Genomic DNA, 14075 nt, shown 5'->3' with positions numbered 1-14075 from the left:
TCTGACATTAATTACCGTCCTTGTCATTTATGGTGGGCTCTGATGCAACTTCTTTTCAACAACTTTGAATATTGCAACTATGAACAACTTCAAACGTTGGGTTAATTGATAAAATGTTACAGAAAATCCCAGAGCACTCATTCCCCAGCGTCGCAGCTCGTGAACTCGCTGTAATGCTGTTGATGACATGGACTTTCCCAGTGAGGCAAGGAACGTGCACTTGCAAGACTCCGGCCGACAAGAGTGGTGGAGTTCCCTGCCCCCTTGAGGGACCTCTGGCAGGCGGGGTACATATGAGCCTCGCCCGCCTCTCAGCCCTCAGTGTCCTCCCAGTCGCCGGGTCACAAACACGCTGCGCTCTGGTCTACGTTTCCTCACTATTCATTTGTTTTGTTAGTTTCACGAAAGCTTAACTATAATGCCAACATGTAAATCTATCTGGCCAAGTTGCCAGATATCGGCTGTCTTCTGCTACAGTGCTAAGAAACTCTGAAAATAGATATTTAAAAGAACGTTCTGCATTACGTTTAAAATTATACACCAGATTACGTCGCCAGCCTAGTTTGAGAACATTTAGAGTTAATGAAATAGGCCTGATTGTGTTTGGTATTTAAGTTTTGAATAAATTTAAGTTTAATTTATTTAAATTTAAATTGATTTAAGTTTGGTATTTAATAATTTCACAGGTAGAAGGCTACTAATGTGTCTCCCTCATCTTCTCCCAGGCTAGCGACCAGGTCCAGGGTGTGGACAGCCAGTGTGGTCGCCATGCTCACCACTGCTGCCAGCATGGCTGCCATGCTCACCACTGCTGCCAGCATGGCTGCCATGCTAACCACCGTTGCCAGCATGGCTGCCTTTGCCACAAATACCACCGCGGTAAGAACTCTCTCACCTACACACACACACACACACACAGTATAAGCATACACATCATGTATACACATACATATATTCTGGTCAATTAGTCACAGACAGCCAGTCATAAGGATAAATAAAACTGCCGAAGGCTTATTAACCCATACGAGGCAGTTCATATTTATATCCACCCAACGCATTCATAAGCATGTCTAACCTACACTTGAAACACTCCAACAAGTTACCCGGTAATTGGTTCCATAAAGTCAACAACCCTTATTTCCAAACCAATATTTTCACAATTCTTTCTTGCTTTCAAACTTATCCATATTTATATTCATTGTTTCGTGTTCTATTTTCGTTTTTAGAGCCTCGGTCCCTGAGTCTATAAAGACGAAGAGATAAAAACTATTTACATTGTAAATGGAACTTTTCAATCTCTCAATATTAGAGGAGTTTCAAAGCCGAGGGATTACCTGTATCAGCCTCGTCTGTGTGTGTGCCGCTCAATACCTGTATATTATATATACTGTCGTGCCAATACCTCGCAATCGTAATCTATACCGGTATATGTATAAACATATACATCTTTTAATACATATTCCAGAATGCCTAAATGCCACATATTGAAAAACATTAAAACACATAACAGTATACATAAATTAAGCCTCATATGTGGCATCGCAGAATACAAAAAAATATTGTTAGTCATAGACACAAATTTTAACTAATAATAATAACATTGTGGAATTCATACACCCACATAAAATTATCCATAAAGCTACATACTGGAAAACATAAGCACATATTTTTCTTAGATTGTTTGTACTGACAAGTGGCGCAGGAAGACACGCCTGCTGACTCCTGCTACCGTACGAGAGCTGGTCCTTCCCACAGCTCATGGTGAGCCTTATCCCCACTAGCTTTCCCTGGAACACAACCAGCCAATCGGTTGACAACCAGGTACCCAATCACTGCTGGGTGACGAACAGTTAGGTAGCCAAGTCAACCCTCCCCGGTCAGGATACGAACCTGAACGAAATCGATGACGAAGCTTTGAGCGATTGTTACCACTGCGCCACCAGGGAATGGTCTCTTAAGACTTGTGGGGGTCACACACAGGCCAACTACTCATCTTCTCCACGATGAAACCCACAATAATTGATTAACTCCCGTGTGCCTATTTATTTCTAGGTGAACAGAGGCGTCAGGTGAAACGAAACGTGCTCAAACGTCTCCGTCCTGAGCGGGAATGTAAACCTTGTACGTGTGAACTAGCTGCTTAATATGAACGCACACACTAGTATACATAAAATACACATTAATAAACAAACTCACTATACGTATACTTACAATAGACCTCGAGTTTCCTTGCTAAGACAGAAAGAGGTCCAGGGCCCGCACCTGAGGTCCAGGGCCCGCACCTGAGGTCCAGGGCCCGCACCTGAGGTCCAGGGCCCGCACCTGAGGTCCAGGGCCCGCACCTGAGGTCCAGGGCCCGCACCTGAGGTCCAGGGCCCGCACCAGAGGTCCAGGGCCCGCACCTGAGGTCCAGGGCCCGCACCTGGGGCCAGATTCACGAAAGCACTTACGCAAGTACTTACGAACGTGTACATCTTTCCTCAGTCTTTGACGGCTTTGTTTACATTTATTAAACAGTTTACAAGCATGAAAACTTCCCATTCAACTGTTGATATTGTTATAAACAGCCTCCTGGTGCTTCGGAGCTCATTAACTGTTTAATAATTGGAAACAAAGTCGCCAAAGATTGAGAAAAGATGTACAGGTTCGTAAGTGTTTGCGTAAGTGCTTTCGTGAATCTGGCCCCTGAGGTCCAGGGCCCGCACCTGAGGTCCAGGGCCCGCACCTGAGGTCCAGGGCCCACACCAGAGGTCCAGGGAACGCACCTGAGGTCCAGGGCCCACGCCTGAGGTCCAGGGCCCACACCAGAGGTACAGGGCCCGCACCAGAGGTCCAGGGCCCGCACCAGAGGTCCAGGGCCCACACCTAAGGTCCAGGGCCCACACCTGAGGTCCAGGGCCCACACCAGAGGTCCAGGGCCCACACCAGAGGTCCAGGGCCCACACCAGAGGTCCAGGGCCCACACCAGAGGTCCAGGGCCCACACCAGAGGTCCAGGGCCCACACCAGAGGTCCAGGGCCCACACCAGAGGTCCAGGGCCCACACCAGAGGTCCAGGGCCCACACCAGAGGTCCAGGGCCCACTCCAGAGGTCTAGGGCCCATGCCAGAGGTCCAGGGCCCGCACCTGAGGTCCAGGGCCCGCACCTGAGGTCCAGGGCCCATGCCAGAGGTCCAGGGCCCGCACCAGAGGTCCAGGGCTCGCACCTGAGGTCCAGGGCCCACGCCAGAGGTCCAGGGTCCACACCATAAGTCCAGGGGCCCACGCCAGAGGTCCAGGGGCCCACGCCAGAGGTCCAGGGCCCACGCCTGAGGTCCAGGGCCCACGCCAGAGGTCCAGGGGCCCACGCCAGAGGTCCAGGGGCCACGCCAGAGGTCCAGGGCCCACACCAGAGGTCCAGGGCCCACGCCTGAGGTCCAGGGTCCACACCAGAGGTCCAGGGGCCCACGCCAGAGGTCCAGGGGCCCACGCCAGAGGTCCAGGGGCCCACGCCAGAGGTCCAGGGCCCACACCAGAGGTCCAGGGCCCACACCAGAGGTCCAGGGCCCACACCAGAGGTCCAGGGCCCACACCAGAGGTCCAGGGCCCACACCAGAGGTCCAGGGCCCACACCAGAGGTCCAGGGCCCACGCCAGAGGTCCAGGGCCCATGCCAGAGGTCCAGGGCCCGCACCTGAGGTCCAGGGCCCGCACCTGAGGTCCAGGGCCCACGCCAGAGGTCCAGGGCCCACGCCAGAGGTCCAGGGCCCACGCCAGAGGTCCAGGGCCCACGCCAGAGGTCCAGGGGCCCACGCCAGAGGTCTAGGGCCCACGCCAGAGGTCCAGGGCCCACGCCAGAGGTCCAGGGCCCACACCAGAGGTCCAGGGCCCACACCAGAGGTCCAGGGCCCACACCAGAGGTCCAGGGCCCACGCCTGAGGTCCAGGGCCCACGCCTGAGGTCCAGGGCCCACGCCTGAGGTCCAGGGCCCACGCCAGAGGTCCAGGGCCCACGCCAGAGGTCCAGGGCCCACGCCAGATGTCCAGGGCCCACGCCAGAGGTCCAGGGGCCCACGCCAGAGGTCCAGGGCCCACGCCAGAGGTCCAGGGCCCACGCCAGAGGTCCAGGGCCCACGCCAGAGGTCCAGGGCCCACGCCAGAGGTCCAGAGGCCCACACCAGAGGTCCAGGGCCCACGCCAGAGGTCCAGGGCCCACGCCAGAGGTCCAGGGCCCACGCCAGAGGTCCAGGGCCCACGCCAGAGGTCCAGGGCCCACGCCAGAGGTCCAGGGCCCACGCCAGAGGTCCAGAGGCCCACACCAGAGGTCCAGGGCCCACGCCAGAGGTCCAGGGCCCACGCCAGAGGTCCAGGGCCCACGCCAGAGGTCCAGGGCCCACGCCAGAGGTCCAGGGCCCACGCCAGAGGTCCAGGGCCCACGCCAGAGGTCCAGAGGCCCACACCAGAGGTCCAGGGCCCACGCCAGAGGTCCAGGGCCCACACCAGAGGTCCAGGGCCCACGCCAGAGGTCCAGGGCCCACACCAGAGGTCCAGGGCCCACGCCTGAGGTCCAGGGCCCACGCCTGAGGTCCAGGGCCCACGCCTGAGGTCCAGGGCCCACGCCAGAGGTCCAGGGCCCACGCCAGAGGTCCAGGGCCCACGCCAGATGTCCAGGGCCCACGCCAGAGGTCCAGGGGCCCACGCCAGAGGTCCAGGGCCCACGCCAGAGGTCCAGGGCCCACGCCAGAGGTCCAGGGCCCACGCCAGAGGTCCAGGGCCCACGCCAGAGGTCCAGGGCCCATGCCAGAGGTCCAGGGCCCACGCCAGAGGTCCAGGGCCCACGCCAGAGGTCCAGGGCCCACGCCAGAGGTCCAGGGCCCACGCCAGAGGTCCAGGGCCCACGCCAGAGGTCCAGGGCCCACGCGGGGATCTGTCACAATAACACAACCAAGACCTGAATTATCCGCAGACCTGCAGGAGAGTGGGAAGAGTTCCCTCACGATAAATCCCTATCCCCCCCCCCCCCCCTCCTCCTCTCCCAGCTTGTGTTGCATTAGTAAAATCCCGGGTGTGCCTACTCCCCTCTGGGTCCATAACCCCTACTCCCCTCTGGGCCCATAACCCCCCCTCCCCAAAGTCAACCCCCCCCCCCCCTCCGTCTTCTTGCTAGGATTTCAATTAAAAAAATCTTTGATCACTCTTTGTTTATTGCTTACTTTGATCACCCTTAATTTTTTTCTGACATGAAACTTATCATTCATTTATGAATTAGTAACTGTAAAGTCTTCTCGCACACATAACAACATGGGATAACAACCCACACTTGTGTATTTGTGAGATTTATGTAAGGAATTTACACCAAGTCTTCGGAGGCGGGACTAGTGGTGACCTGGTCAGGTGGTTCAGAAGGACAAGATGACGACCCAGGCTAACAGCCAAGTTACAGCCCCGCTCCTGTGCCAGGTAAGTCCACTACGGGCTCACCATAGCCCGTGCTACTTGCAACTTTTCGTTCCCAGTAGCCGACTCTTAAACCAACAAGATAACAGCCTCATTAAACGTTGAGATGTAAGTCTGGTCCTGACCACACACTCACACCATGACAAAGCACTGATCGGGAGAGTGTGAAAGACTTGGTGTAAATTCCTCACATAAATTTCACAAGTGTGGGGTGTTTATCCAATTAATTTATGAATATTATATTCAACCATAACTAAGTATATTCTTAGAAAAATACATATACTGTATATGTACATGAACGCACATACATATGTGAGGTCTAATGCCAAGACATCCACCGAGTGAATGTAAGGTGACATGCGGGTCAGTTTGGGCACAGTGAGAGTGTGTGACCACTGATGGAGGTGCCTGTGTGCGCGCAGGTGCCGGGAGGCGGGGCCGGGAGCTTGGGCCCCTCGGCGGAGGCAGCGGAGTCGCTGTGCAAGGTGTGCCCCGACCTGCCCGCCTGCAAGGACAACAATACCACGCTCATGCAAGGTAAGCTTTCCACCTCTACACTTATATGGCCCCCCAGGTACCTTATATGGTCCCCCAGGTACCTTATATGGCCCCCAGGTACCTTATATGGTCCCCCAGGTACCTTATATGGTCCCCCAGATACCTTATATGGTCCCCCAGGTACCTTATATGGTCCCCCAGGTACCTTATATGGCCCCCAGGTACCTTATATGGTCCCGCAGGTACGTTATATGGTCCCCCAGGTACCTTATATGGCCCCCCAGGTACCTTATATGGCCCCCCAGGTACCTTATATGGTCCCCCAGGTACCTTATATGGTCCCCCAGGTACCTTATATGGCCCCCAGGTACCTTATATGGCCCCCCAGGTACCTTATATGGCCCCCCAGGTACCTTATATGGTCCCCCAGGTACGTTATATGGCCCCCCAGGTACCTTATATGGCCCCCCAGGTACCTTATATGGTCCCCCAGGTACGTTATATGGTCCCCCAGGTACCTTATATGGCCCCCCAGGTACCTTATATGGCCCCCCAGGTACCTTATATGGCCCCCCAGGTACCTTATATGGTCCCCCACGTACGTTATATGGTCCCCCAGGTACCTTATATGACCCCCCAGGTACCTTATATGGCCCCCCAGGTACCTTATATGGTCCCCCAGGCACCTTATATGGCCCCCAGGTACCTTATATGGTCCCCCAGGCACCTTACATGGCCCCCCAGGTACCTTATATGGTCCCCCAGGCACCTTACATGGCCCCCCAGGTACCTTACATGGCCCCCCAGGTACCTTACATGGCCCCCAGGTACCTTACATGGCCCCCAGGTACCTTATATGGCCCCCAGGTACCTTATATGGCCCCCAGGTACCTTACATGGCCCCCAGGTACCTTACATGGCCCCCAGGTACCTTACATGGCCCCCCAGGTACCTTATATGGCCCCCCAGGTACCTTATATGGCCCCCCAGGTACCTTATATGGTCCCCCAGGTACCTTATATGGCCCCCCAGGTACCTTATATGGTCCCCCAGGTACCTTATATGGCCCCCCAGGTACCCTATATGGCCCCCAGGTACCTTATATGGCCCCCAGATACCTTATATGGCCCCCAGGTACCTTATATGGCGCCCAGGTTCCTTATATGGCCCCCAGGTACCTTATATGGCCACAGGTACCTTACATGGCCCCCCAGACACCTTATATGGCCCCCCAGACACCTTATATGGCCCCCCAGGCACCTTATATGGCCCCCAGGCACCTTATATGGCGCCCAGGTACCTTACATGGCTCCCAGGTACCTTATATGGCCCCCCAGGTACCTTATATGGCCCCCCAGGTACCTTATATGGCCCCCAGGTACCTTATATGGCCCCCCAGGTACCTTATATGGCCCCCCAGGTACCTTATATGGCCCCCCAGGTACCTTATATGGCCCCCCAGGTACCTTATATGGCCCCCCAGGTACCCTATATGGCCCCCCAGGTACCCTATATGGCCCCCCAGGTACCTTATATGGCCCCCAGGTACCTTATATGGCCCCCAGGTACCTTATATGGCCCCCAGGTACCTTATATGGCCCCCAGGTACCTTATATGGCCACAGGTACCTTATATGGCCCCCAGGTACCTTATATGGCCCCCAGGTACCTTATATGGCCCCCAGGTACCTTATATGGCCCCCAGGTACCTTATGTGGCCCCAGGTACCTTATATGGTCCCCCAGGTACCTTATATGGCCACAGGTACCTTATATGGCCCCCAGGTACCTTATATGGCCCCCAGGTACCTTATATGGCCACAGGTACCTTTATGGCCACAGGTACCTTATATGGCCACAGGTACCTTATATGGCCACAGGTACCTTATATGGCCACAGGTACCTTATATGGTCCCCAGGTACCTTATATGGCCACAGGTACCTTATGTGGCCACAGGTACCTTATATGGCCACAGGTACCTTATATGGCCACAGGTACCTTATATGGCCACAGGTACCTTATGTGGCCACAGGTACCTTATGTGGCCACAGGTACCTTATGTGGCCACAGGTACCTTATATGGCCACAGGTACCTTATATGGCCACAGGTACCTTATATGGCCACAGGTACCTTATATGGCCACAGGTACCTTATGTGGCCACAGGTACCTTATATGGCCACAGGTACCTTATATGGCCACAGGTACCTTATATGGCCACAGGTACCTTATATGGTCCCCAGGTACCTTATATGGCCACAGGTACCTTATGTGGCCACAGGTACCTTATGTGGCCACAGGTACCTTATATGGCCACAGGTACCTTATATGGCCACAGGTACCTTATATGGCCACAGGTACCTTATGTGGCCACAGGTACCTTATGTGGCCACAGGTACCTTATATGGCCACAGGTACCTTATATGGCCACAGGTACCTTATATGGCCACAGGTACCTTATATGGCCACAGGTACCTTATGTGGCCACAGGTACCTTATATGGCCACAGGTACCTTATGTGGCCACAGGTACCTTATATGGCCACAGGTACCGTATGTGGCCACAGGTACCTTATGTGGCCACAGGTACCTTATATGGTCCCCCAGGTACCTTATATGGCCCCCCAGGTACCTTATATGGTCCCCCAGGTACCTTATATGGTCCCCCAGGTACCTTATATGGTCCCCCAGGTACCTTATATGGCCACAGGTACCTTATATGGCCACAGGTACCTTATATGGCCACAGGTACCTTATATGGCCACAGGTACCTTATATGGCCACAGGTGCGCCTATCATATTCGATCAAATGCTCTACTTAAGGCACCTTACATGATTACATTCTCAACCATTAATAACTTAAACAATCACATACCCAACAACAGGTGCCTTACCAGACCATAAGAATGTTCACACACAGCTAAATGTCCAGAGATGTTTTCCTATTAGACTATCTGTTGGGACAAGGTACAGTTCCCCTTCCCACTGATTGCCTCTGCAGTGAAGGAACAAGGTGTGCTCACTTCTACACCAGCAGAGGTGTGCCCGGGCCACACCTACACCGTGCTCTGACCCGGGCCACACCTACACCGTGCTCTGACCCGGGCCACACCTACACCGTGCTCTGGCCCGGGCCACACCTACACCGTGCTCTGATCCGGGCCACACCTACACCGTGCTCTGGCCCGGGCCACACCTACACTGTGCTCTGGCCCGGGCCACACCTACACCGTGCTCTGGCCCGGGCCACACCTACACCGTGCTCTGGCCCGGGCCACACCTACACCGTGCTCTCTCCTGTATTGTTAATTAACACACTTCAGGCCGCTACGCTGCTGGTCCAGTCTGGCTTAAGCTCACCCTTTGTCTTCACGTGAGGAAAGCAGCGCCGACCCCAGTGTGTTTCTATATTCCCAGATAGTTATATAATAAACTAAGGTTAAGACATTAGAGCTCTCTGTACCTTGAAGAAACTTCTCAATCCCTCAATGTTAACCACCTCTAAGAATCATACTCCACTAGCGGTTACCTTGCGGTGGTTCCGGGGTTCAAGAGCCCCGCGGCACGGTCTCTAGCACGCTAACGATCACTGTTCAACCCGTCCTCACACTAGGCTGGTTAAAGCAGCGGCCGTCCTCCGCAGACACATTCATCAACTTTAACATACTGTGTATTAAAAATTGGTTTGTTCTCATATATAAATTAATATTATACATAAAAATTGTATGTATAATTAGGCGTAGGTTAAGTTATGTGTCCAGGTTCTGTCGGCGATTTTTGTATTTGAAGTACGTGAGTGAAGCATTTATAGAATTGTGGTTCGAACAGAGGACATGAGCGAAGCATTTGTTCCGGAAGTGTTCGGACGACAGCAGTTGTACAGCCCGTCCTCACATAAGGATCCAAGGTCGTTAATCCAGCCGCCAAACTCCGTTTATGAATGAAAAGCGGTTTACACACGACTCACAACTGATGATGTCCGAACACTTCCGGAACAATTGCTTCGCTCACGTCCTCTGTTCGAACCACAACGCTGTAAATGCTTCACCCACCAATTTTAACCAGCCAATGTGTGAGGACGGGTTGCAGCTGTGAATCGTGTGTGTAAACTGATTCTTTTTTATTAAAAAACGGGGTTTGGCAGCTGGATTAACGAGCTGTGATCTTTGTATGCGAGGACGGGTTGACTCCAGCCCGTCCTCCAAACAAAGACCCAAAAGAATTCCATGCACCCGCCAACCCCAGCTGTTTATGAATGAAAAAAAGGTTTACACACGACTCACAACTTATTTTGTTCGAACACTTCCGGAACAAGTGCGTCACTGACGAATTTTGTCCCAACCACAACACTATAAATGCTTCACCCACGTACTACAAATACCAATAATCGCCAACAGAACCTAAACACCTAACCTACCTAATGCCTAAATATGCACAATATGCTAATATATCACAATATTAATTTATATTTGAGAAAAACCCTGTTTTGAATGTACAGCATGTTAAAATTTATGAATGTGTCTTTGGGGTCGACCGCTGGATGGCATGGACTTGGTCTGAGAACGGGTTCCTAATTAATATAAATAATCGCCAACAGAACTTAAATACCTAACTTATGCGTAACTTTATACAGAAATTTAATATATTAATGCTGCGGTGGTCCGCCAAGACCCATTGAGGCGAGAGTTGGGAGGGTGGTAAGACCAGAGGCTGACTTTGTCCTCAGAGAAGCAGCGCCATCGAGGCAACATGGTGGACGTGGACCAGCTCGACCCCACCAGCGACCCGGTGCTCTCCCTGGTGCTAACTCAGTGCGTCTCCCTACACTCCCACAACCAAGGTAACAACCCCACTACACGCCACCTTCCTTGTAACACGCTTCTCCTCCTTTTTGTTTTATATTTAGATATATATATCTTCTTGTATTTATATTTTGTATACACCCCTATACACCCTTCATGACTCACCTGGCATACTTGTACACACCTTTACACCCTTCATGACTCACCTGGCATACTTGTACACACCTTTACACCCTTCATGACTCACCTGGCATACTTGTACACACCTTTACACCCTTCATGACTCACCTGGCATACTTGTACACACCTCTACACCCTTCGTAACTCACCTGGCATACTTGTACACACCTTTACACCCTTCGTAACTCACCTGGCATACTTGTACACACCTTTACACCCTTCGTAACTCACCTGGCATACTTGTACACACCTTTACACCCTTCGTAACTCACCTGGCATACTTGTACACAACTCTACACCCTTCGTAACACGCTAAACATAGGTACAGTTTCACGCCCGTGTTAACTTGTCTGACGTACGTCATTACACCTTTACTCGCCTGTGTACGTTTCCCGTATTTATTAAATATGCTTAGTGTCAAAACTATGAAGATGCAGCTGTCTCCAGCCCATAACACAGTTAGTTGCGAGCTGGTAGGGCACTATCAGTAAATTAACATTAATTCAAATTAGACATCAACTCTATACAAGAGATAATGTCTGTTTGTCCAACGTTGGAGGCCAGACACTTGGGGCCAGGCTGGCCCAAATTGACAGAGAGAATGGCCTGGGGTGCGGGATGAACATAGGCTAGTCGGGGTCGCCATAATTTAAAAAGGAACAGCGTGCCAGGGTCACATCAAGATCTCCACCACGATTTTTGGCACTGCCCGCCGGCTGCACACCTAAATATTTTGAAAATAAACATCTCAAGAAAGATTTTTTCTCTTACAGTAATATACACCGTCATTCATTGATTTTTGGATAATTAAAAAATTTCTTGCTATTCATAATTTGCCCGTAGCGGCATAAAACAGAATCCTCCAACAGCTCCCTAGTTTTTTTTAAGCCTCGCCTTTTTTTCTAAGTAAATAAGTGACAATTCCTTTTGTTTATATTTCACACTGATCACTCCACTCACTCACACAGAAATGGTGGACATTTTTTATGAGAGATGGATAGACTGAGGGATAGATGGATGGACAGAAAGATAGATGCATAGATAGTTGGATGGATAGATTTAAAATCATATAGACTGGAAGAGGGATATAGATAGATGGATAGTAACATAGTACCACCCCCCCAGAATACCATTATAACACCACCACCACAATGGTACCACCTTCCAGAGTACCATCATATCACCACCACCACAATGGTACCACCCCCAGAGTACCATCATACAACCACCACCACAATGGTACCACCCCCAGAGTACCATCATACAACAACCACCACAATGGTAACACCCCCCAGAGTACCATCATACCACCACCACCACAATGGTACCACCCCCCAGAGTACCATCATACCACCACCACCACAATGGTACCACCCCCCAGAGTACCATCATACCACCACCACCACAATGGTACCACCCCCCAGAATACCATCATACCACCACTACCACAATGGTACCTCCCCCAGAGTACCATCATACCACCACCGCCACAATGGTACCACCCCCCAGAGTACCATCATACCACCACCACAATGGTACCAATCTCGTGTCAAACGCTCCATCATATTTGATATAAATGAAGATATAAACGACTTTAAATATATTTTACGACAAGAGTTGTGACAGTCCCCGGTGTGTTGTGACAGTCCCCGGTGTGTTGTGACAGTCCCCGGTGTGTTGTGACAGTCCCCGGTGTGTTGTGACAGTCCCCGGTGTGTTGTGACAGTCCCCGGTGTGTTGTGACAGTCCCCGGTGTGTTGTGACAGTCCCCGGTGTGTTGTGACAGTCCCCGGTGTGTTGTGACAGTCCCCGGTGTGTTGTGACAGTCCCCGGTGTGTTGTGACAGTCCCCGGTGTGTTGTGACAGTCCCCGGTGTGTTGTGACAGTCCCCGGTGTGTTGTGACAGTCCCCGGTGTGTTGTGACAGTCCCCGGTGTGTTGTGACAGTCACCAGTGTTGTGACAGTCCCCGGTGTGTTGTGACAGTCCCCGGTGTGTTGTGACAGTCCCCGGTGTGTTGTGACAGTCCCCGGTGTGTTGTGAGTCCCCAGTGTGTTGTGAGTCCCCGGTGTGTTGTGACAGTCCCCGGTGTGTTGTGACAGTCCCCGGTGTGTTGTGACAGTCCCCGGTGTGTTGTGACAGTCCCCGGTGTGTTGTGACAGTCCCCGGTGTGTTGTGACAGTCCCCGGTGTGTTGTGACAGTCACCAGTGTGTTGTGACAGTCACCAGTGTGTTGTGACAGTCACCAGTGTGTTGTGACAGTCCCCAGTGTGTTGTGACAGTCCCCGGTGTGTTGTGACAGTCCCCGGTGTGTTGTGACAGTCCCCGGTGTGTTGTGACAGTCCCCGGTGTGTTGTGACAGTCCCCGGTGTGTTGTGACAGTCCCCGGTGTGTTGTGACAGTCCCCAGTGTGTTGTGACAGTCCCCGGTGTGTTGTGACAGTCCCCGGTGTGTTGTGACAGTCCCCGGTGTGTTGTGACAGTCCCCGGTGTGTTGTGACAGTCCCCGGTGTGTTGTGACAGTCCCCCGGGGTGTTGTGACAGTCCCCCGGGGTGTTGTGACAGTCCCCCGGTGTGTTGTGACAGTCCCCCGGTGTGTTGTGACAGTCCCCCGGTGTGTTGTGACAGTCCCCGGTGTGTTGTGACAGTCCCCGGTGTGTTGTGACAGTCCCCGGTGTGTTGTGACAGTCCCCGGTGTGTTGTGACAGTCCCCGGTGTGTTGTGACAGTCCCCGGTGTGTTGTGACAGTCCCCGGTGTGTTGTGACAGTCCCCGGTGTGTTGTGACAGTCCCCGGTGTGTTGTGACAGTCCCCGGTGTGTTGTGACAGTCCCCGGTGTGTTGTGACAGTCCCCGGTGTGTTGTGACAGTCCCCGGTGTGTTGTGACAGTCCCCGGTGTGTTGTGACAGTCCCCGGTGTGTTGTGACAGTCCCCGGTGTGTTGTGACAGTCCCCGGTGTGTTGTGACAGTCCCCGGTGTGTTGTGACAGTCCCCGGTGTGTTGTGACAGTCCCCGGTGTGTTGTGACAGTCCCCGGTGTGTTGTGACAGTCCCCGGTGTGTTGTGACAGTCCCCGGTGTGTTGTGACAGTCCCCGGTGTGTTGTGACAGTCCCCGGTGTGTTGTGACAGTCCCCGGTGTGTTGTGACAGTCCCCGGTGTGTTGTGACAG

The 14075-nt window shown here is 52.9% G+C and overlaps 1 protein-coding gene across 4 annotated transcripts in view; it reads left to right on the top strand.

The window, feature by feature from the left end:
* Positions 1-253: 253 nt before the first annotated feature.
* LOC123757514 (angiopoietin-4) overlaps positions 254-14075 on the top strand; it is a 40165-nt gene continuing 26343 nt past the window's right edge. Inside the window, exons 1-5 of one of the 4 annotated variants that reach the window (XM_069329459.1) lie at positions 258-392; positions 726-803; positions 834-879; positions 5856-5970; positions 10655-10768. In XM_069329459.1, coding sequence (XP_069185560.1) covers positions 769-803; positions 834-879; positions 5856-5970; positions 10655-10768 — 310 coding nt within the window. In that variant the 5' untranslated portion in view covers positions 258-392; positions 726-768. Of the gene's footprint in view, positions 393-725; positions 880-5855; positions 5971-10654; positions 10769-14075 lie in introns of all 4 variants that reach the window. The other 3 variants (XM_069329460.1, XM_045741230.2, XM_045741223.2) reach the window with 3 other exon arrangements.

Source organism: Procambarus clarkii, chromosome 22 (genome assembly GCF_040958095.1).
Source record: "Procambarus clarkii isolate CNS0578487 chromosome 22, FALCON_Pclarkii_2.0, whole genome shotgun sequence".
Taxonomy (NCBI): domain Eukaryota; kingdom Metazoa; phylum Arthropoda; class Malacostraca; order Decapoda; family Cambaridae; genus Procambarus; species Procambarus clarkii.
This window is presented reverse-complemented; position numbering and strand designations above follow the sequence as displayed.